This window comes from Chrysochloris asiatica, unplaced genomic scaffold (assembly GCF_000296735.1).
Source record: "Chrysochloris asiatica unplaced genomic scaffold, ChrAsi1.0 scaffold00038, whole genome shotgun sequence".
In the NCBI taxonomy this organism is placed as follows: Eukaryota; Metazoa; Chordata; class Mammalia; order Afrosoricida; family Chrysochloridae; genus Chrysochloris; species Chrysochloris asiatica.
The window spans coordinates 1,808,282-1,831,541 of NW_006408556.1; the positions used below are offsets into that span (position 1 = coordinate 1,808,282).

The following is a 23,260-nucleotide window of genomic DNA, read 5'->3' on the forward strand; positions in this document are numbered from 1 at the left end:
AAGTTGGTTAGGTTTAAGGCACAGCCTATATTGATATGGTCTCATGACAAAGAAACCCTATTTCCAAATGGGATTACATCCACCAGTATAGGAGCTAGGATTGTAACCTATGTTTTGGGGGGACACAATTCAATCTATAGCATGGATAATAATGTTTTGAATTTCTTTATTTTCATTTTCTTTCAGTTCTAGGTTATATATCCACATATTTTAAAATGCAGACATTTCAAAAAGTTTAGATGAAAAGTAATTCTTCTTCCCTGAGTCATGCTCCTCAGGTCCCTCACCTAGAAATCCCTGTAGTCACTGGCTTCTTGTGAATTGTGAGCATTGGAATTTATGACTAGCACTTCCCTGCCCCTCTGCTTTCCCTCTGGAATAGGCTCACTTGGGAGGAGAGGCAGACGGGTGCTGGGAAACACCCCGTCATTGAGGTTGGGGCCTTGGCCAAGCAGTCTGGTTACCATGTGCATGGTTGTGGCCTCCTTTCTGGACCTGAACTTGGCTCCAGCTTTTCAGTTTCTCACTAAAGCCACTCAGGAGGGGTGAGGCCATCCGTCTTCTTTCCCAACTACTTAGAGTATCCCTGGAAGCTTCTCACTTTCCCCTAGGGAACCAGCTGCCTTGACACCCCAGATTGGCCTCCTACAGTCTCCCTTAATCTCCTGATGTAGTTTATATACTTCCTCCCACCCTCTTTCTCCTTGACCGTTTCATTGTACAAAGATCTATTAAACACTTACAATGTGGTGTGGTGCTGTGGACTAATGCGTCAGACAACAAAGTCATTTGAACTTCAAGTTCAAGTCATTTGAACTGCAAGTTCAAAGTTGTTTGAACTGCAGCTGGTTCAAGCTCACCAGTTGCTCCTTGGAAACCCTAGACAGGGTTTCTATTAGTAGGAACCGACTCCATGGCACTTAACAACAACAATGTGCCCAACTTGGTCTGGGGACACAATGCGAGCTGGATATAGTGTCTTCTACCCAGGAACTCACAAGTGTGGCAACAGTAGTGAGGTTGGTCCAGGATCAGGCAGTGTTTCATTCTGCTGTGCATAAGGTCGCTATGGGTCGGTACTGACTCGATGGCACCTAACAACAGCAACAACATCCAGGAATTGACTGTTTAATGGGGGAAGCCAAAGAAGAGAAACGACAAGCCTTGCTATATTCTCTGATCATGAGGGAAGAAAGAAATTGCATGCTAAAAAGCTTGGGTGATGCCTAGTATTGAAGAGGAAATGTTTTGGAGGGAGCGCTCATACATGGCTGAGAGCATATATTAGAACACTTCAGAAAGTAATTTGGCAATTACTAGGAAGTGGAGAATTAGCGAAAAAGAGGCAGACCCTAAAGAGATGGATGGACAGAGTAGTAGCAACAAAGGGCTAAAACACAACAACAGTTGTGTGGACACCATAGGACTGGGCAGTATTTCATTCTGTGGCTACGAGTCAGAATCTACTGGACAGCACCTAACAAGAAGAAGAATGAAATGGATGATGCTCTTCTTTATGATCTAGCAATTCTGCTTTCTAAATTTCCAATCTAGAGCAGGGTTCTTTAAACATTTTGACAGAACTACACTGTGACCTAGGAAACACGTACCTATCGCACGTCTACAATAGAAACAACTTTCACCCTGATGAGGTGTGATGTACCTCGGTATTTTCTACTCAGTTTTTAAGTTTTACAAAATGCTTATTGATTTTCATCCACTAAATTGACATCATGACCCATTAAAGCCAGTTGCCAGTGAGTTGACTCTGAACCATGGTGACATCAGGTATGTCACAGTAGACGTGAGATCTACAGGGTTTTTAGTGACTGTCTCTTTAGAAAGAGATCACTAGGCCTTTCTTCTGAGAGACCCCTGCGTGAATCTGAACTGCCAATGTTTAGGTTAGCAGCTGAATATATTAACCATTTACTTCACTTGGGGAGTACCATAGTTTGAACAACACTGCCCTAAAGGTAAGTGCATTCGGATACAGGAAGGCTTTACCGCAACATTGTTGTAACAGCAGAAATTGAGATAGGGCATCAATGTTGACCAACAAAATGAGTGGTTATGGTGTGGTCAGGAAATGGGCTACACTACTCGGGTGATACCATTGATATACAATGTAAAACCCTGGATATCACGCATTGTTAATGGATACATCTGTCTATGGTGCAAGTATAAAATCCTGCCTGGAATGTTCCCTCCCAAATCAGGAAATTGCTTATCTCAGGAGGGAGCACACAGGGATGCAGTTTGGGAGGCATGCATAAGGGACTTCAACTGAACAGTTAAGATTCAGTTCTTTAAAAAAAAATCTTGGAAACAAATTTGACAAAATAGTAAGATTTGACATTGCTGGAGGGTAGGTTATGTATAGAAGGTTCACTGTTTTTCTCTGTTATTTCTTAAAATATTTCATCATAATACTTTTGCTTCATGGTGATCTGGTACCTTAGGGAAGGGGAATTTATTTTGATGGTGGAACCTGAAAAGAGGAAGTGGTGGAGGAAGCCACATGAACCCAGGTACAGAGGTAGGAGGACGGATGAGGCCCTGGGTCATGAGAATGAATGGACCAAGCCCTTCCTAAATGGGTGGCACCGTCCTAAGGACTTTGTCCTACTGTATCCTCACACATTTGTATCATTATGGTTCACATTTAACAGCTGAAGACATTTTGTTATGTGTTGTTAAATGTCCTTTGAGTCAATTCCGACTCACAGCAACCCTGTATAGGGTTTTTAAGGAGCAACTGGTAGGTTTGAATTGCTGAGAAAACTTAGGTGATTTGTCCAAGGATAAGACCTGGAGTCCCTGAGTGATGCAAATGACTACTAACTGAAAATTTGGAGGTTCAAGTCTACCCAGAGGTATCTGAGTCTGAATCAGCTCCACAGCAAAAAAAAAAAAATTTTTTTTCAAGCATTGGCATGTGGTAGGGTTGGGACTTGAACTCAGGGACATCAGAGCCAGAGCATGGTTCCTCTGCTGTATGAAGATGGTGCAAGGGCAGCAGGGATAGGGATAGGGAGGCAGGCACACAGGGCCTGGTATGCCTGGAAAAGGCATACAGACCTTCTTCTACTGTGAGTAGTGAGGAAGGGCAGGAGGGTTTGAAGCAGAGGGGCAGTGGTGTATTCATTGGAGCCATATCATCTGTGTCTTCAACTTTTCTTCCTATTTTTAAAGCTAGCTGAACCTTTTTAAAACAAACTCTTAGAACCCTGATACACAAAAGAGTCCAGTGGAATTGGTTTGGCAGAAGCAGGTGACTGGGGCCTACAGCCTAGGAGTGACCCTCTAGGAACACAGCATGGATGTCATGTTCCAGATAGTTACCTAGAATCAGTATGAGTGGCCGGAGGAAGGTAATAGCATTCCTACACAAGACTTCCCAGTTTAATAGGGTGTCATAGTCCCCTGCCTGAGTCCTCCTGGTTGGGAAAGAGACCCTCAGAAGCTTGAGTACTCCCTGGGTATGGGGGCCCCAGCAGCAGGTGCATAGACCTGACCAGCTCCACTTGCTGACCGTGAGGACCTGGCTGAATTGTGAGTCATGTATTTGAATCTCAGGAAAGGAACGACATAATTCCTAAACAGTTGGTGTCACCTAGTGCTGTCACTCAGGGTGTCACTGCACCCTGCCATCTCCCACCATGGACCTTCTCCCATACCAAATCCTATAGAATCTTTGGTAATGTTTGTTACAAACTTTAATCATAGGATTGTTTTTGTTGTTCCAGAGTGGGTGCAGAGTGGGTGCCGACTCATAGTGACCCTGTATAGGGTTTCCGAGGCTGTAAATCTTTACCAGAGCAGAAAGCTTCCTCTTTTTTCTGTGGAGTGGCTAGTGGGCTCAAAGTGCTAAGCTTGTGGTTCCCAACCCAGTGCTTATCCTATTGAGCCACTGTGTTCCCTAATCATAGGATTGTTGGCATTGTTAAGTGCTGTCGAGTTGATTTCAACCCATAACCACCCTGTGTAGGGTTTCTGAGGAGCAGCTGGTGAGCTAGAACAGCTGACCTTGCAGACTGGTGCATTAACCCACAGTGCCACACCAGGACTCCGATCATAGGATAATATGTGATAAATATGGTTGTAAATTACTTGTAAGTAAATTTATGACTACTAGAGTCCTGGTGTAGCACTGAAGGATAAGCACTGGACTAGTAATCATAATGTTAGCAGTTCAAACCTACCAGTTGCTGCTTGGAAATCCTATATAGAACTGACTTGTCTGCACTTATCAACAACAACATGAGTCAGAACTGACTTGACAGCAGCAATGTATGAATACTAACAACAAAAATTGTTTTGTAAAATCTTTCTACATTAAATTACGTTATTAATTATATTATTAGTAACTGAGCTGTAGACTTACATTTTTTCTTCTTTTCCATTAATTATGACTTCATTCTCAAAAAAGTAATTGATACAGGTTTTTAAATACTAATTACTTCAATATTAAAGCTAAAACAGAAAATTAGACAAAATGAGAAGCTCTAAAAACATCCATAATGATGAAAAACAAACAGCATGTGCTTGTAGTGTGTGAAGATGAAACCATGCTAATTGAAGCATCAGTGAATTAAGTCATAATGATAGCTCTGAACAGAGCCCATTAGAAAGTTCAGAAAGTGTATTAGTACAAAGTTTTAGTCTTATAGGCATATTGACATATGTAAATTGGACTTAGCAAACATGTTTTTGTTGTTATAACTAACTACAGGGACAGTTTTATAAAAAAATATCTGCTGAAATACTGCACATTTTTACAAACAGCCATTTTTGTGTCATCCTCTCTGACAGTGTTACCAGGCACAGTTGACACATCCCTCTTCCACTGCCCCTGAATGTGGCTGTGGCAAGGAAAACCCAAGTCCTGAGTCAGATCACTGGCAAGGATATTTCTGGCTTTTTCCTAGTCATCCTTGGCTGTCTGGGGAATAGGAAAAGGCAATTGGTCAGAGCCTGGCACATTAAGAGATCTGAGATAAATGTTTATGCATATACTTCTCTTTTAAATCTGGGAAGACAGAGGATACCTGACTCCTACAGGCAAATGAAGCAGTCCTAGGGCTGACGGTTTCCCAGTGTGCTCCAGGGTTGGACAGCTGCAGTCTCAATACAGTGTGGGATGCATAACCTAAACAGTACTGGTTCGGCATTTGGGGCTTGGCTTTGGGCTCTAGTGGCCATGAACTGCTGTATGAACTTGAGATTTTGCACCTTCTCTGGGCTTTGGTTTTCTTTTTAGGGCATTAAAAAACAAACACTGAAACAGAATAGAAAAATATCAGAATGCCTCACAGGTCATAAGTTTAAGTATTGTTTTGTGAAACAATTGTTTGCTTATATATAGATGAAGGTGTGGACTGGTCTGATGTACAATTTTATATTCCCATTGTGCGTCCTGGTGAAAAAACTAACACACATAACTTAGAATCCTGGAGGTGTTCTTCCCTCCCACATCATGAGGGTCTTTGTGAAACAGCCACATACCAGGGACTCTTTGCCCCTTTCCCCTGAGTCAGCATCTGTTTCTTTGCTCTTAATTGTCTCCACCCTTCCCGGGTCTTTTTTCTTCCTGCTTCAGCCTCCCAATCCCCTCCTCCCTTTCTCCCTGGGATCTCCAGCCCCCTCCCACCTCCCCAACACGTACCCCAAGAAAGTTTGTGGACGGTGGTGGTGGGAGGTTTAGAGGGGAGTGAATATGGTCATAATGGAGATGACAGTGGGCACTCTATCCCAGAAGTTCAAATAAACAATTAGAGAACACCCAAGTACCAGGGAACAGAACAGAAAGTAGGCAAGCTGGAGACCTGACTCTGAAGGAAGGATTTTATCAGCAAGAGATGGCGGCGGCGCCCCAGTTGGTTGCACCCCGAGGGCCCTCACCAGCCTTGTCATGTTGGCTCTCTGATGCACTATTAACTAGTGACACCGCACCTTTTTTTTTTTTTTTACAAAGGGAAGACAGGAGCCAAGAGTTTTGGAGCCGACTCCTGGAGAGGGAGCGGTTGAACTGATTCGGAAGTTGGATCTCTTTGTACACAGGAATGCGAAGAGAAAAAAACAAAAACCACCCCATTGCTTCATTTCCCCTCCAAGCCCGAGCACTTTCTCTTGTACAATGGAAAAGCTTTTCACGTTGAGAAAAATGAATCCTGATTTGCGCAGTGAACGAATGAGCGCGCAGTTCGGCGCGAGACAGCTTTCAGCTGGACACGAAGAAGGCGCGGTGGCCAGCGGACGGGAGCGTCCCCTGCGCGCGGCTAGCTGTAGCGCCTGCGGGGGTCGCTGGACTCCCCCTTCCGCAGGCTCCCCTACTGGCTCTCAACGACCGGAGGGCTGAGGAATAGTAGTTGTTCGAGGACGCAGAGGGCGGAGAGTCCCGCGTTACGGCGGGTCTCCCAGGGGTGGGCGGTGGAAGAGGAGCCGGGAGGATGGCGGTTCCACGAGTCCATTTGGGGACTTGCTGGAGCTGGAACTCCGCCCAGGGGAGCCTGCAGGCGGGGAGCTCCCTGGAGTCCTGGGACACCCCAGAGTCGCTCAGGGCGCCTTTAGGGGTCGGGAGCGCAGACAGTGCTTTCTGCGCCAGGGGGACCGGGCAGCGGACGTGCGAGAGGCGCGGGGCGCTGGGGGGCGGGCTGGTGCACATGGGTGCCGGCGGGCGGGCCGCAGCTGGGGGGGGGGGGGGGCAGGGGTGTGGCCTACCCGCCTCCCGGGCGGGATTTGCATGTGTGTGTGGCGGCCCCAGACTTCCTGCTCCCTCTACGCTGCAGGTACGCGCGGGCCGGGACGGACTGACGGGCGGGCAGGAGGCCGGCGCGCCGAGACGCGGGCACCTTCTCTCCCGGACGCCGCCGCCACCGGCTCCCGGGCCTCGCCATCTCCCGCTCCCGGGGCCACTAGCCAGCTGCTGCGGCGCCGAACGGCCAGCTCCGAAGTGGGGGCGCGCTCCTCCCGGATCCCCGGACGTCTTAGTCCTCTGCACCGAGCCTGGCTCCGGACCCCCAGAGGGCCGCAGCCATGAGCGAGATGTCCAGTTTTCTCCACATCGGAGATATCGTCTCCCTGTACGCCGAGGGCTCTGTGAATGGCTTCATCAGCACTTTGGGGTGAGTGAGCCGAGCTCGAAGAGGGGTGCGGGCAGGAAGGGGACGCAGTGGGCCGAGGTGCCAGCTCCGTGCGTCCCGCCATCGCCCTCGGATGAAAACTCCGGGCCTCGAAGAGCAGAGAGAATTGCTCGCCGTTTGGAGAAAGGAAGTGAAATGTTTGCTCAGGTAGAAGATAGGCGCCCTGCCTGAGCTGGAGGGAGGCTCCCTCCACAAAGCCTCCACCCTCTACTTTCTTCTGAGGGGCGGAGGACCCGAGACTTCCTGTGCAGGTGGTCCCGGGGGCCGGCAGGTGGGTGGCTGGGCCAGCGCTGGGGAAGGGCGTCGGGGCCTGGACGTGCCCAGAGCTGGGGATGGGGCGGATCAGTATCGAGTGACTGAGCCTCAGCCTGGAGGCCAGAATTCACATTCCGGATCGTGAGGCTCCTTAGGAGGGTCGTACCTTCCCCACAGACCTGTTTCTGTCTCATTCCCCTTAAATAGGAGTGCCTTCTCAACTTTCTCCTTTCAGGCGCCCCAGGTCCCAGCCGGCTGTCCCCTTCGCCTCCCCTCCCTCCTTCAATTTCCTGCACTGCTCCTCTGGCGCCCCTGAGTCCCTGGCCTAGGGTCTCTCAAGTACTTTACAAACATTAATTAATTCTGGCTGCCACCCCACAGGGTCTGAACTGGATAAACAGGGAACAAGTTCATGTCCCTGGAGAGAGGGACAGGCCTGAAAGAGAGCTAGGGCATGAGAGGACTTAGGCAGAAAGAAGAGGTTAAATTCAAAGGGGCTGTTGAGTGGTTGGTGAGGGGTTGAGTGGTTCCTCCATTCTCCAGCCAGGTCCCACAGAGGGCAGGCAGGGCCTGAAAACTTTATCTCCTCTACCACGCACAGCTGCCCTCTGGGGAGTGAACCCACTCTCTTCTGCTGACCCTACTCTGCTGAATCTCAGCTGGTCATGGAGTGTCTCATCTCTGGGGGCTCTGGAGGACAGCTGGGGCACCCTCAGCCCAAGACTGGTTCTGGACCCTATAGGTTCACCCTGAATTCAGGAGGTCATAGCTTGACTCTCTTGATTTATCTCAAGGTTGTTGGGAGTCTAGCTTTACTCCTGCTGGAAAGGGAGTTGATGTGGGGGTAGGAGGGCTGTCTGCCAGCAGGGCCTTCAGATCTGGAATTGTCCTATACCCTGCTCTCCTACTCTCAGCACCATCCCCACCCACTCTCCCACTCTCCTGCTCATTCAAATGTGGAATCCTTGGCCACGGCCCCCCCCCATACAGGACTTAATCTGACTTCTCCCATGCCCTGAGTTTCCATCAGTACCAGTTTCTGTGCTGGCCTCCCCCATCCAGGGCTTCTGCCTGAGGTTAGGCACATAGTAGATACAAAGCAAACGCCTCTGATATTGTTGAGGGGACAAAGGGAGGGTGTGGGAAGCATGGGGGCAGGTGGTGTAACAAATCCCCCTCCCTATGTATATGAGAGGGCTTCTAAAAACGGAAAGATAATGGAATTTTTCCACAAACTTTTTGAAGCCCCCTCATATGGTGTCTGAGCAACACTGGAGGCTTTTGGGACAAGACCATCTCTCCTCTGTTGCTTAGTGTCTAGCTCAGAGTGGAGCGCACAGTGGACATTTTAAAGCACAGGTTTAATGGAATTGGAGAAAACATCTTATCCCCTTTACCTGCCGTCATAATGCCTCCTAATATAATTCCCTCCTCTCTTGGCTCTTCCTGCCCCAGGAAGTTGGGTCCTCTAATTCACTTTGATCCTGGGGCAGGACCTGGTGACCTCTGAAAGCCTTTCTATCCCAGGTATCCCTTCCCTGTGCACACACCTCCTATATCTCCTGATTTCCCACAGGTGGAGGCTGCAAGCCTCCAGGAGTTTTCTGGATTTTTCTCACCTCCCTCTTTATACCCCAAAGCCCCAGTTGTGTGCCACACTACTCCTGGTCCCTGGAACTCATCCCATGCGTGCTATCTGCTATCTTTGCTCCTGTGCTGCCCCCACCCTTTTAGCCTTCTCTGCCTGGGTAAATCCGTTTCACCCTTGGAGACCTAGTGCAATGTGAACTCTTTTGGAGATCTCCCCCAGGACAGAATTTACCCTTTTTCCTTTATCCTTTTCCACTGCTTTGGGTAAGCTCCTTTCCAGTGCTAATAACATTGCTTTACAGTTAGCTGAGATGTCTCTGTAGGCTGTCTCTGTAGGCCCATCTGATGCTGGGCATTTGGCCAGGATTAACTAATTAATTGAACCATTCATTCATTCAACACCTCCACAAATATTGTACTGGGTGCTGGGGATTCAGGGCAAGTAAGGGAGCTCTGCTTCCTGCTGTTCAGAATTTTGTCAAGATCGGATGATTTTTTTTTAAGTTCTGTAAGTTATTGCAACTCCAAGTGTAACCTCAGCTTCACAAAGAGGTTTGCTAGAAATACAAATTCTCAAACCCTACCCTGTTGTTGTTGTTAAGTGCCACTGAGTTGGTTCTGACCCACAGTGATCCTGTATAAGGTTTCTGAGGAGTGCCTGGTGAGCTTTAACTGCTAACTTTGTGGTTCAAACCAACTTTGTAGCTCAGCGCATTAACCCACAGCTCCATGCCAGTACTACCTTGTTGTTGTTAAGTGCTATCAAGTTGATTCCGACATAGTGACTCTGTATAGGGCTTCCTAGGAGCAGCTGGTAGCATAGTGGTTAGGAGTCAGGCTGCTAACCTCAAGGTCAGCAGTTCGAAACTACCAGCCATTCCGTGAGAGAAAGATGAGGCTTTCTAAAGATTTACAGCCTCGGAAACCCTGTACAGGGTCGCAATGAGTTGGAACCGACTCCACGGCACACTCCCATCACCACCAGGAACTGCTGGTGGGTTTGAATTGCCGACCTTGTGTTTTGTAGTCCAGTGCTGATCCTACAGTGCCATGTCAGGAGCCCTACCCTACCCTAGTCCTATTGAATCAGAATCTACCTTTTAAACATGGTCCCCAGGGGATTGGAGTGCAGTAATATGTGAGAAGCATTCCTCTAAGTGATCCTTTCTGCTCCATCCTTTCCTAGAATTTTTCTACCTCTGTTCTCAACTCTGGAGTCCTGATGTGGTGCTGTAGAATAAACACTAGACCTCAGAGTTGGTTTGAACTGCAGGGCTGGTAGTTCAAACTCACCAGCCGCTCCTTGGAAATCCTATACAGGGTCGCTATGAGTCAAAACTGATTAGATGGCACTTAGTAACAACAACAACAATTCTCAACTCTGGAGTCCTGGTGTGGCATTATTGTGGATTAATGTGCTGGACTGCAAGGTCCGTTTGAACTGCAAGGTTGGTGATTCAAGCTTACCAGCCGCTCCTTGGAAACCTTATACAGGGTTGCTGTGAGTTGGAACCAACTTGCCGGCGCTAACAACACCCACAGCATTCCCAAGTCTGGTCCCTTCTGCTTCTCAGGGGCTGTTGGTGACCTGTGAGCCCGGGATTTGACTGAGTTTCCAGGCTAGTCCGGTGCCTGACGCCCAGAATATGCTCAGTAACAATGAAATGAATATGTTGAAGACAAGGGTGGCAGTAGTGAGCAGAGGGGCCAACTTAGCAGGGGTAGGGCGAAGGAGAGCATTGGTGAGGGAGAGGGCTGGGCAGACTTTGATGCCAATTAGGCCTCTTTACAAAGCAGAGTGGAGGAGGCCAGTTAGAACTCCCTGGATAATTAGATCTCCTGGTGAAGATTGTACATTAACTCTGGGCTGGCAAAATGGGAGGGGTTTGAGGAGTGGATCTCAGAGCGGGCTGAGACCGCCAGCCAGCAGGGGAAACAGGTCTATGCCTGTTCTTGGTAGGAGAGTGTGCCCTGTGCCCCTGTTTTGCCCCTCACCCAGGGGGGAAGGAGCAGAGGCTAGGGCTGGAGTGGGTTTGGGGAACTGGACGAACCCCTCGACATCTCATAACCAGTCCTTCAAAGGTGTCTCTTGAGTGCCCAGAAGGGTGATTCCCAGGCCCACAGGGAGGAAATTGTTTGATTGTCAGTGAACTGAGTCTTGAAGTTGCATTCTCATTGTTGGTCACACTGGTGCTGCCCACCCGGTAGATGGACTTTTGAGCACCAAAGGGTGGGAGTGAGGGGGATTCATCAGGTCTTTGGAGCTCACAGCCTAGGGCTGGGTGATCAAGGGAGTAGGGTCAGAAAGGACTTCCCCCACTACTGCTATAGAGCTCTCTGTCCACCTTCCCTCTTGACCCAGGAGGGTAAGCAATGGAGGTCAGGACTCAGAGGTGTGAGGGTAAATGTGGAGTAAGCTATGGCCCCTTGGGGCTTGACTCACAGGAAGGGGAGCTCTTTGTTCCTCCCCACAAACCATACTTCTCTTAGCTTGGATGTCCCCTAAGGTGTTCTAGCTGTACCCAAGAATCCCCTGGGGCACTTAAGAAATTTAAAAAAATTCCAGCTCCCTAGTCTTACCCCAAACCAATTTAGGTGTGGGATCTGGGTGTTGGATGCTTTAGAAGTTCCCCGTGTAATGTTAATGTGTGCCAAGGCTGAGATTCCTGATCTGAGGTCCTTTCTCAGCTGTCAGGCTATGGGGAAGCCTGCCTGTAGGGTCTGCCTGCCTCTCAATGGTCTGCCTGCCTCTCAGCTCAGCTCTTATTGCTTGTCAGTTTCCATTAAGTCATTCAACCAGTGTTAATAGAGTACCCTCTATGTGCCATGCACTGTTCTAGGCACTGAAGAATCAGTGGTATCTAAGACAGATTCCTGCCCTTGAAGAGCTTACATACACTAGCTAGAGGTGAACTAATGTGATATCATACTTTATAGAGTGGTAAGGCAGGGAAGGGGCTAGCGAGGAGGTGGTTCTTTGGCTAGGATGGTCAGGGAAGGTCTCTCTGGGTGACAGGTCAGCAGGTCCTGAATGAAATGTGGGCACCTGGGCTCAGGAAAGTCTAAGACACATTCCTGCTCTCAAGGAATTTGTAGATTAGGTGTGGAGGTAAATTTAGTCACATGAGATTTTAACTAGAAACGAAGCAGTCACACTCAAAGCCCACCCTTAATGATTGGCTCCATTGTTGATAGTCGATTCCGACGTTAGGATAGAGTAGAACTGTCTCTTAGTGGTCAGCACCCACCTTGGGGGCTCTATTGTTTTTAACCATCATCAGAGCAGGCTTTGACTTATGGTGACCTTGTGTACAAGGGAATGAAATACTGTCTGGTCCTTTGTCTTCCCTGTGATTGGTTGAGGATTCGAGCATTGTAGTCCATAGATTTTTCATTGGCTGATTTTTAGAAGCCTTTCTTCCTAGTCTGTTATGGTCTGGAAGCTCGGCTGAACGCTTTTCAGCATCCTAGTAACATGCCAGCCTCCACTGACAGATGGTAGCTGCGCATGAACTACACTGGTGGGGAATTGAACCAGGTCTTCTGCATGGTAGGCAAGAATTCTACCTTTGTCTCCATAAGTGCAGAACTCAGCAAGGCTTCAAGAGGGTTCAGGCATTTATTGAGTCCATGCTGTAAGCCAGGCCCCAGAATACTCTCAGATATGCAGTAACCAAGCTGATCCCCATACCCCAGGGTACAGCTTGGTTTGGGAGACAAATAGAATTGAGGGTGAACCATGGTGGTGCTGTGCTGAGGAGTTGGTTCTGATTCATAGTGACCCTGCATAGGGTTTCCGAGTCTGTAAATCTTTATGGGAGCAGAAAGCCTCATCTTTCTCTTGTTAAACAACTGGTAGTTTCAAACTGCTGACCTAGAGGTTAGCAGCCTGACTTGTAACCGCTAGGTTACCAGAGCTCCTTGAGGGTGACCATAAAGGGCCCCTTATTCTTTTGCCCCTTTCAGAAATAGGGCCTTTCCTTTTCGCAGATGCTGCCTTTGGAGCCCTGTGGAGTCCTGGTCGCCTAGCATGTGATGTGATTCATAATCGCTGGCTTTCTGAGGGCCGGGAGAAACGTATTTTGAGCCCCCAGTCCCTTCCTGCTCCCATCTTGCCTCCTCCCAACATCTTTTGTTGAGTTATATTTTGAGATTCAGCTTCTATTCTCCTTCTGCCACTCTTCTCCTCCACTTGAACCTCACTTTTCTGCTGGACCCTGAGATGGTGTAGGAAATGGGTATGATGGGCAGAGGGCATCTTGGAACACTGAGAATCCGAGTGAAGGCTGGACAATTAATGAATATTGGGGTGGTGTCTGGTAGCTGAAATGGGACCGGGTTTCTGAGTGCTCTTGGTTCCCTGGGCCTCTGTGTTCATCTTCTACAGTGGGGACCTGGGAGACACGATCTCTAAGGGCCTATTGAGCCTTAAGTCTCTGGAACACATGTAATTCCAGGAGGTGGGACTGCCCCTTCTGTGCTAAACCACATTCCCTAGGCAGGTTTCAGACCTGCCCTTAGCTTTCATTTAGCTGTGATTTCACTGGAATGAGATGTTGGACTTAACCCTGCCTATACCCCAAGGCCAGGTTGTGGCCTCTGCTAGCCTAGGCCACAGTCTTGTTATGTCAAATTGTTGTTTTTCATTTTATGGTTAAAAAATTACAATGTTCCATGGAGAAATTGTGAAAAACTCAAATAAAAAATCATCTGTAATACTACAACCAACATTAACATTCTGAATAAGACCTCTAGCTGTTTTTTCCCTCCTCTTAGCCTCTTATATACATAACTAAATATTTACCAAACAATATCAAGCTGCACATTTGGCTTCATAGCCTGTCTTTTTTCACCCTGGGTACTGGATTTCCCCAGGCCAACACGCCATTGTTCTGCCTACGTAGTATCCCAGGGTCTGATGTACATTAGCTTATTGAAACAGCCTTCTTTCTTATTCGACATCTAGGCTTTATCTAAATTTTCTCTACTAGAAACAATTTGCATTCAACATCTTTGTCCATACATGCCCAAACACTTGTCCAGTTATCCTCTCAGGATAAACTCCCAGAAGTGGAATTCTGAGATCAAAGGGGAATGCACATTTCTTAAACTCTCTGTGTGTTTTGCTGCTGCTGCTGGTGGGGGTAGGATGGAGTGGGGAGGGTCAGGTAGCGGGAACCACGGCCATAGGGGATCTGACCTACTTCATGTCACCTGTTTGGAAGTATTGTACCTGGAGGTCTGAGGACTAAGACTACCCTCACTCTCCCTTGAGGTTGGGCATGAGAGGTCCCAGGGAGCAAGGATGTGGTGGGAATGGAGGTGAAGCTGAGAGGGGCTTGTGTGGGTATTGCCTGAGGACCAAACCTGCCCCAAGATCCCACCTTGAGCCTCCAACGGCCTCAGACTGCATCTAACTTGGCTCCAGAGAATTCTATTGTAGCCACTAGCTCACTCTCTGCCCTGCCCTACATTCCTGACACCCCCTCCCTTCCCCCCTGGCCCTGTGGGGTTGTGGGGTGGGGCAGTGGCTTGGGTTGGGGGTGGAGGAAATGCTGGATTTTAGGGTGGGGCCATGTCAGCCGTCACTGAGAGAACTGGGCTTCAGGAGAGGGTTTTGGGTTTCTGTTACCCCTGCACACATGTCTGGAGTCCTTGGGTGTCCATTTCTAACACTGCTGTCAAGCCATCAGCCCGTGTGGAATTGAAGGCCTCCCTCTCTGGGAGAGGGTGCTGTGGGAGGGGAGAGGAGGAGACCTGGGGGCAAGGAAGGAGAGCAGAGGTTGTGTTACCTCCAAAGCCCCTCTTCCTATGCCAGATGATGATGTGCACCCAGGACCCCAGGCTGGGTCCACGGAGAAGTAGGTCCTCTCAAGCGAGCGGACTGTGTGACAGACAGAAAGTTTGGGGAAAGAAATGAGGCTGGGCGTTCACAGGGTGTGGGCTGGGTAGAGGGGTCAGGTGAGGCCAGGTTACAGAAGACTTTGAGAGCCACTTGGGGAGACAGGCAGGAGGGAATGCTTGCAGGGGCTTGAGGGGGGCAGGTAAAACGATCACAATGGTGTGTGAAGGTATGTGGGGTTTTCTGTTTTGTTTCTTCAGTTGGCAAGTGGGCAGAGCCCGAAGTGGCAGCCAATACAAATCTGAGCACAGGACAAGTGCAGGTGCTTGAGGGAGACAGACAGACACCTGTGCGTATTTGTTTAGCAAATCTCTCTCCCTATCACTCAGCCAGCTATCACCCCCTTCTTCCAGCCAGCAGGACAGCCACGCTTTCCAGGGTCTGAATGTAGGAACAGGTGATGGGGTGATACAGGTCAAGGAGGGAGACTACAGTATGTGTCTCAGAGATGTGGATGATGGTAATGTACAGACACTACACAGAACTTTAAGAGTGGGTGGCTCCTGCTCATGCCTTGACCCCCTCCCCATCAGTCTGCAGTGTAAACATGCTTCAGGAAAAATAGAACTGTTTAGAACACATACAAGGGGGCTTCAAAAAGTTTGTGGGAAAATTCCATTATCTTTTCATTCCATTTTTCCATGAAATTTTTTAAGCCCTTTCATATATGCAAACCACTTGTTGCTGTTAGTTGCCATCAAATTCATGACGACTCATAGGTTTTCTTGGCTGTAATCTTTACAGAAGCAAACCCTTGTGGTGCAGAGGTTAAGTGCACGCACGGCTGCTAACTGAAAGGTCAGTGATTTGAGCCCACTACCCGCTCCTCAGGAGAAAGATGAGGTGGTTTGCTTCCGTAAAGATTACAGCCTTGGAAACCCTATGGGGCAGTTCTGTGAGTCAGAATTGACTTGACGGCACACAGCAACCGTCTTTACCAACAACTGTCTTTATTGAAGCAGATTTCCAGTTAGGTTAGTAGGAACCTAGGAACCTTGCCCACCACCTAGACTTAATAATTATCCACAATTTGCCGTATTTGCTACATATATATGTATTTTTTGCTGAAATATTTTATGGTAAATTAAACATATTAATTACATCTTTTCCATTTGAAATACTTTTCAGTACTTACATCTCTAAGAAATAAGAGCATGTTCCTATGGAATCACAATAATGTTGTCATACTGATTAATAATTTCCTAATAGTGTCTAAAACCTAATCCATAGTCAAAGGTGCCTGTTTGTTCTCAGTCTGCCTTTGACAGCTGGTTTCTTTAAAGCAGAATCCAATCAAGATCTACTTACTACATTTGGTTTTTAAGACCTCTTACATCACCTTTAGTCTAAAACAGTGTCTCACGCCTGCCCCTCCGTCCCCCGCATCTTTCCCTCTATAATACTGTGTTCCTGACAAGATGGGCTTGGTAATGCTGATGTTGTTTTTAAGTGCCCTCAAGTCAGTTCCAACCCATATCGAAACTGTATAGGATTTCCAAGGGTTTGAATCAGCGACCCTGATGTTAGCAGTCCAGTGCTTATCCTCCAGTGCCACACCAGGACTCTTCCTTGACCTAACAGATACACCCTCCCATGCTCCTAGCAGCACTGTTGGAATCCTAGGAATTTGCCAGAGGAATCCTGGTGTGGCACTGTGGGCTAATGCGTCAGACTGAAAAGTCAGTTTGAATTGCAAGGTCAGTGGTTCAAGCTCACCAGCTGCTCCTTGGAAACCCTATACAGGGTCGCTATGGGTCGGAATCGACTTGATGGCACTTAACAACAACAACCCAATCTCAAGAGCTAGAATCCTGGGTCTGTGGGCAGGGGCAGGTGCTCTGTCAGCTGCACATTAACCAGGACCTATGTATCTCTTAGTGCTATGGGTTGGAACCGACTCGACGGCACTTAACAACAACAACAACAACATGTATCTCTTGGGTCAAGTTTAAGTCATCTTGGCTATCTCCACTCCTCACTAGAAAGATGCTTGGAGTTCTCTGCTTACTATCCTTTCTAGATTTTACTCTCTCTGAAGGCATGCACTGTACTCTTAGAAATTCCATGTACCGTCCGTCTGTCCACTCGGTGGACTTGGGTGGATCCTTGGCAAAGACATGAAGAGGTAAAGTCAATGGATGTTCTTAGGGATGTGGGCATGGATTTCTTTTTGTCTGATGAGTCAGGATACCAGCTGGGAAATCTGAGTTCCTTCCAACATTCCTACCCTTACCCCTTCTAGCTTGTGTGACTTTGGGTATCTGGAGAAGGGAGTCTCAATGCCCCCATTCACCACCAGCTTATCCCAATGTGCTGACAGTGCTTACCATGGGGAGTGGCCTTCCTTGAGTCTAGACTCTCCCATGAACTTGTTGAGTGACTTGGGCTGATTGCTTTCTCTTCAAAGTTTGCTTTTCCTTGTTGTAGATTAAGGAGTTGGACTAGATGGGACAGAGGGTGTCCAGGGTCTCTAGGGCATTTTCCCATCTGTGATTCCCCCTCCCATGGTTACTATGATGGTGGTCAAGCTGGTTTCGATGCAGGCTCCTTCAGTAGTTACCTGCCCCACTTCTAGCTCACTTATTCCTCTTCCTTATCTAATCTTTTCACACAGAACTGACGCACCCATTACCTTTTCTATGGCTCCCACCCGGATCTCAAAGTCCACTCTAGGGAAAAACCTAGGCTCTGGTCTTGTCAGCTTCCCTTCCTTCCTCAGACCAAAGTTTTGAGGATGCAGACCCTATGAGCACTCTCTTTAACACCTGCCTGAGCCACAAGATGAATGGTTCAAGGTCACCAGCTGCTTCTTGGAAACCCTATACAGGATTGCTGTGGGTCGGAACCGACTCGACAGCACTTAACCAGCAATAGAGCAGAGTTGCCAATCAGCGCCTCCTCCAGAGAGTCCAGGGCAGCCATGCCCACAGACCTCCTGCCAGAGCCTCCTCTCCCCTCTATCTCTTGCTGCCTCAGCTGATGCCCTAACATTGCAGACTCCAGCTAGTCTTTCACCTAATAGTAGATAGAAGGCTCAGAGCAGGGTCTGTTCCTTAGGGCTATGTCAGCTGGACTGGCCCTGGGAAGCATGCATAGGATATAGGACTTGGTTCTTATACTCAGGGTTCTCAGCATTGTGGGTATGAATTCCCTGAGGGGGCAGATCACCCCCAGCACATAGTAAGTATGGAGGTAAGGAGAGAATGAGACTTTGGATATAAACTACATTTTAAGGTGTTCTGCACATTGGAGGGACTATTTTTACTAAAGTGATCTTGGCTGAATGTCACGGACTTTAGCATTGTCTGTAGTTGGGAACAGGTCAGGAACTCTGCATCAGTCTAAGCGTTGAAGATGGCAGGACTTGAATGGGTAAATGCTTAGAGGCTTGGAGGTGGGACGGTGAAGAGATCAGTGGGTGGGTGGAGGGTGCCAGGTAGGCGGGGCCCTTTCAGGGCCCTTGGGCAGACACCAGGCTAGAGGGAGGGAGGTGAAGCCATGTGGCCACATCCCCCTGGAGTGCTTGGCTCTGGTTACCGCTCCAGCTGGCACCTGAAGCCGGGCATCTATAGCCAGGGCTAGTTTAATAAACACAGAGGGAGGCCAGGCTGGAGGTGGCCTACAGCTCGGATGTTGGTGTGACACAGTGTGGAGGGGTCCCTGGAGCAGCACTCGCGGGCAGCCCGGGAGGGGAGGGAGGTGTGGGTGCAGGTGGCAAGTCACCCATACGGACCCTGCGGCTGCACCAGCGCTCCGGGGCGCTCCTGGCTGAGGCCCAGGGTCCCGGTAGCCGCTTGCAGTCGGAGGCAGGCCAAGGCGAGGGCTGCACGTGGGGCGGCGAGTTTCACTCGGTGGCGGGGGCTGGGCCAGAGCCAGGGCCACACCTTCCGGAAAGCGCGCCACTGGCCCTGCTGGTCGGCGGCGTCTGGGCGTCCTGAGGGCGGTGCCCGGGCGCTGGACAGCCACCAGACCGACGCTCTCAGAGCTCCGGGCACCGCCCTCTGGGACTTCCCCTCCATCAAAACTTACCTGTACGGTAAGGTGTCTGTGTCGGGTCTCTCTTGGAACTCCCTCTGGCCCCAGGTCCCAGCAGCCCATCTGATAGGGCTTTTTTGCTAATCTGTTAATGACTTTAGGTGACACCTTTCCCAGGATACCTAACCTTTTTAGAAAATCTCAGTCCTAATGAGTTTGTGCTAATGAATGGAAGGGTGGAGGGTGAAGAGGGCACTTAAACAAACAAAACAAAACAAAACCAATGGCTACCAAGGGTTTTCTTGGCAGTAATATTTACAGAAGCAGGTCTTTCTTTTGCGGTGCTGCTGGTGAGTTGAAACGGTCAACCTTTATCTTAGTTGTGAAGTCTGTTCCAACCCATAGCGATCCAGAATAGGGTTTCCAAGGAGCGACTTGTGGGTTTGAAGCTGACCTTGGGGTTAGTAATCCAGTGCTTATTGGATGGCTCCAAACCAGTCAAGTGTGAAGCATTTGCACCACCCAGGAATCTATAGAAGCACTTTACAAAAAATAAAACCAAAACCAAATTGCGACTCATAGCTACTCAGTATAGGGTTTCCGAGGCTGTAACTCTTTATGGGAGCAGAAAGCAAGCCTCTTTCTCTCCCAGAGCAACTGGTGAGTTTGAACTGCCAACCTTTTGGCAGCCGTACAGTGCTTATCCTGCAACGTTGCCAGAGCTAATTTAGAGTCATTTCCGGACCTTGCAGATATCCTGTCGTTGGTCTCTTCTTTGCTTATATACTAGATGAGGGGCTGTACTAAGCACCAAGTAGGGTATCAAAAGATGAGGAGGACCAGATGCCATCCCTGGGAGGTTCACTGGGAAGGGGTACAGAATGCAGCCCAAGATTCTCAGATTCTTATTTCCATAGACATCACCCCCTGGGAATCTTACTAAAATGTAGATTCTGCAGTTCTGGGTGGGGCCTGAGGTTCTGGATTTTGAACAAGTTCCCTGGGGGCTGCTGCTGCTGCTGGACCCACTGGAGGGTATGAAGTCCTCACCGCTGACCTATTTTCCTGATAACTGCCAGGAGTGCCCTCCACCCACTGCTATTTCCCCCTCCTTCCTGGTTTCCTTTTCTGCTCTGATCCATCTTACAGACCATTTCTATCCTTTCTCAGCAGCAGGCCTGAGATGTTTTCCTTTCAACCTTGTTTGAAATCCTCTTCGAAGAAATATTCCCCTCTTGACTGATCCCTCTTCTCTAGGTGGCTTCAGTTTGCATTCCCAAAATGTGCCTTGCTTTGTAGATTCTCTGCAGCTATTCCATGTGGCCCATATTTGAGGGCACTGTTGGATATCCAGCCTTCTGGGCACCGGGGGTGAAGAGGGACTGAATTGGAGACATCAGAAGCTGTGAGAGTGGGCGAGGACAAGTGGACGTCCATATAATGACCAGGCAGATTTGTGCTAGGGTTATTTTTAGGGAAATCATGTTAGGGATCTGATTTTGTGTGTCTTTTTCCTCCCAGGGAGGTAGGGCGGTTGAAAAAAAATTTTTTTTTTTTTTTTCCCTCAGGGTCTCTGGGAAGGGGAACTGGCCTTTATCTATCCCTTGCCATCCACAATGCCTTGTATGTTGACAAAGATGGGAAGTTCTTTGGGGGACTTCCCCAGCCTTTCTTCAGTTCTACCAACTTATATTATATTGCCCAATGGATATCTAACACCCATGCAGTGTCAAGTCTTTGTCAATGCCTTCTTCTCCTCCTCAGTCAAAATTTATTCAGCCTGTATCTCCTCCCCTCAGGGTTGTGCTGAGAGACAGCCAGCTCTTCTGATTCACTAATGTCTGACAGGAAATTCTATGAATTATTCAAGGCTTTGCATCTCTCCTGCCTCCTCCTTCACACCTTCTTTGATTGGCCAAGCTCTGAACTCTTGACAAAACCTACATCTGGTACCACCAGTTGGCACCAATACATATTTCTCATGTTATTAACTCTTCTGAGTATGTGACTTGTCTTCTCAATGAGATTTTAAACTCCCTGAGGCAGAGACCTTATCTTCTCCTTCCCTCAGCAGCTAGGAACATGCCTTCATTCATTCATTCATTGTGTTTTTCTGGTGTGCCTGCTCTGCACCAGGCAGCAGTCTAGATGCTGAAGAAAATGCAAGGAACAGAGTAGACATATCCCTGTCCTCATGGAACTTACATCCCAGGAGGTAGGGGTGGAGGATAGTCAACAGTAGTTAAGTACTCAGCTGCAAATAAGAAGGTCTGTGGATTGACCCCACCAGCTGTTCTGTGGGAGAAAGACTCCGCAGTCTGATTCTGAATAGATTTACAGCTTTGGAAATCCCCTGGGGCAGTTTGACTCTGTCCTGTAGGGTGGCATTGTTTCAGTGGCAGTGGGCTGGGGTGGGTGTAGCATGCATGTGGGGACTAGTGATACCCGAGTAGAGAAAGGATAAGCAGTGTAATGAAGCTGTTGGTTTATGTTTTAGAATAGTATGGGGAAGGGGGGGGGGGTCTCTATTCTATTTTAAACGATAGTACTTCAGTAGTGAAATATAAATAATTAGTGCTCTAGGATAAGCACTGGACTGCTAACCACAAGATTGGCAGTTCAAACCCACCAGCTGCTCCTTGGAAACCCAATATAGCAGGGTTGTTGTTAAGTGCCATCGAGTCGGTTCCAACCCATAGCGACCCTCTTTTCCAGTGAGCAGCTGGTGAGGTTGAACTGCCGACCTTGAGGTTCAAATCGACTTTGCAGTTCAGTGTATTAACACACAGTGCCACACCAGGATACCATACAGCAGGGTTGGGGAGCCTTTTTTCTGCCAAAATTTATATCATCATTTGAGGGCCCTACAAAGTTATCAGTTAGCCTGCTGTATTTGGTCAGACATTTAACTAACTCACCCCTAATGTGATGTTTGGAACTGTGGTTGCTTTGGCAGGGCCAGACCAAATGATTTTGTGGACCTTGTCCAGCCAGAGGGCCGGATGTTCCCTAACTCTGCTACAGGGTCACTCTGAGTCAGAACCAACTCCACAGCAACCAACAACAACAACAATAATGATTTATATAATCCGTGTAATTAAAATAATTTCAATATAATTATTATGTTTATAATATAATATAGAATTTAATCAATTTGTTATATGTAATTAGTTATAAAAATAAAATAATGACTTAATTACCCCTATTTGAGGGCCTCAAATGGGTCATTTGATGGAGGTGAGGGAGGAAGCCATGACGGAGGGTGTCTGGAGACAGAATGTTCCAGACCAAGGGAAGAACCAAGGCCAAGTTGCCTGGAAGGTTTAAAAAATGTGGACGAGGCTATGGGGCTGGGACAGAGTGGGCAAGGGTTAGAGAGGTGAGGAGCTGTGGGCCATGGGGAGTCCTTAAAGCCATTAGAAGTTCTTTGGTTTTACTTAGAGTGAGGAACCTCTGGACGATCCTGAGCAGAGGACTTGACTTACCTTTTAAGATTTAACTTACCTCTGTTGTTGGGGACAGGCTGCAAGGGCTGAGGGTGTAGCTTGGAGATCAAGGAAAAGATTGGTGAGCTCTGGGGGCCTGGACCAGGGTGCTGGTGCATGTGATGAGCAGAGGTTGGATTTGAATCTATTTGAAGTAGACTCCACAGGATTTCCTGACCCATCAAGATGTGGGGTATGAGTAGTGAGTGGAGGAACGGAGCCACATGTCAGTCCAAGGGTTTGGGGCCTGTCTTAGTTACTTGGTGCTGCTATAGCAGAAACACCAAAAGTAGGTGGCTTTAATGAACAGAAGTGTGTTTTATCACAGTGTAGGTGTGTAGAGTCTGAATTCAGGGCCTCAGCTTTAACGAAAGACTCATCTCTGTTAGCTACATTGGAAGGTCTTTGTACCTTTTTAGCTCCTGTACCTCGGTACCTTTGTGATCTTTATGTGATGTGGCATCTGTCTTCCTCTGTCTGTGCTTGCTTACTGCTGTGCCAGATGTGCTCCTTTTTTTTTTATATATCTCGGGTGTTGGGGAGAGCAATACACAAGAAGGGGGAGGGGTAGAAGAACAAGGTAGACTGGAGAACACTGAGACAGGTTTGCATGGGCTAAATGGGACAGAGGTAAAGACTGACATATGCTTGACCTTGGAACAAAATGACTCTGTGATACAGGGATCAAGGCATAGTCTGAAAACGGGAAATAATGTTAAGATGCTTGACTGTCTTATGACTATTGGTTTCCCTTGCCTACTATTGTAAAATAGACACTTGAGTGCGATAGAAAGGAATGTTGGGAAACATGATTACAGAAAGTTTGTAAGCCCGTCTTCAGCCTATAACTGATTGGAATACCTAAAAGGGGTTCTAGAACTTGCCCAGTGAAATAGGCTTCTTGCGGA

At 48.2% G+C, this 23,260-nt stretch overlaps 2 protein-coding genes across 2 annotated transcripts in view; one reads left to right on the plus strand and one right to left on the minus strand.

The window, feature by feature from the left end:
- Nucleotides 1–6,223: 6,223 nt before the first annotated feature.
- On the minus strand, nucleotides 6,224–6,899 carry LOC102826344 (putative uncharacterized protein NEXN-AS1-like). Its single transcript, XM_006860557.1, has 2 exons — nucleotides 6,785–6,899; nucleotides 6,224–6,690 (listed from the first exon to the last, which is right to left on the minus strand). Exons 1-2 carry the CDS (start codon nucleotides 6,897–6,899, stop codon nucleotides 6,224–6,226), a joined length of 582 nt encoding a protein of 193 aa, XP_006860619.1.
- Nucleotides 6,900–7,026: 127 nt separating this feature from the next.
- ITPR3 (inositol 1,4,5-trisphosphate receptor, type 3) overlaps nucleotides 7,027–23,260 on the plus strand; it is a 91,090-nt gene continuing 74,856 nt past the window's right edge. The window contains exon 1 of the mRNA XM_006860367.1: nucleotides 7,027–7,127. Within this exon, the coding sequence (XP_006860429.1) occupies nucleotides 7,039–7,127 (89 nt within the window). The 5' untranslated portion in view covers nucleotides 7,027–7,038. The remainder of the gene's footprint in view (nucleotides 7,128–23,260) is intronic.

What these genes read in the sequence shown, in the direction of transcription:
- LOC102826344 (XM_006860557.1), bottom strand. Translation starts at nt 6,899, where the DNA reads ATGGCGAGGCCCGGGAGCCGGTGGCGGCGGCGTCCGGGAGAGAAGGTG. An exon ending in GGCCCGCGCGTACCTGCAGC is followed by an intron (nt 6,691 to 6,784) that starts GTAGAGGGAGCA and finishes CCCCCCCCCCAG; the next exon opens with CTGCGGCCCGCCCGCCGGCA.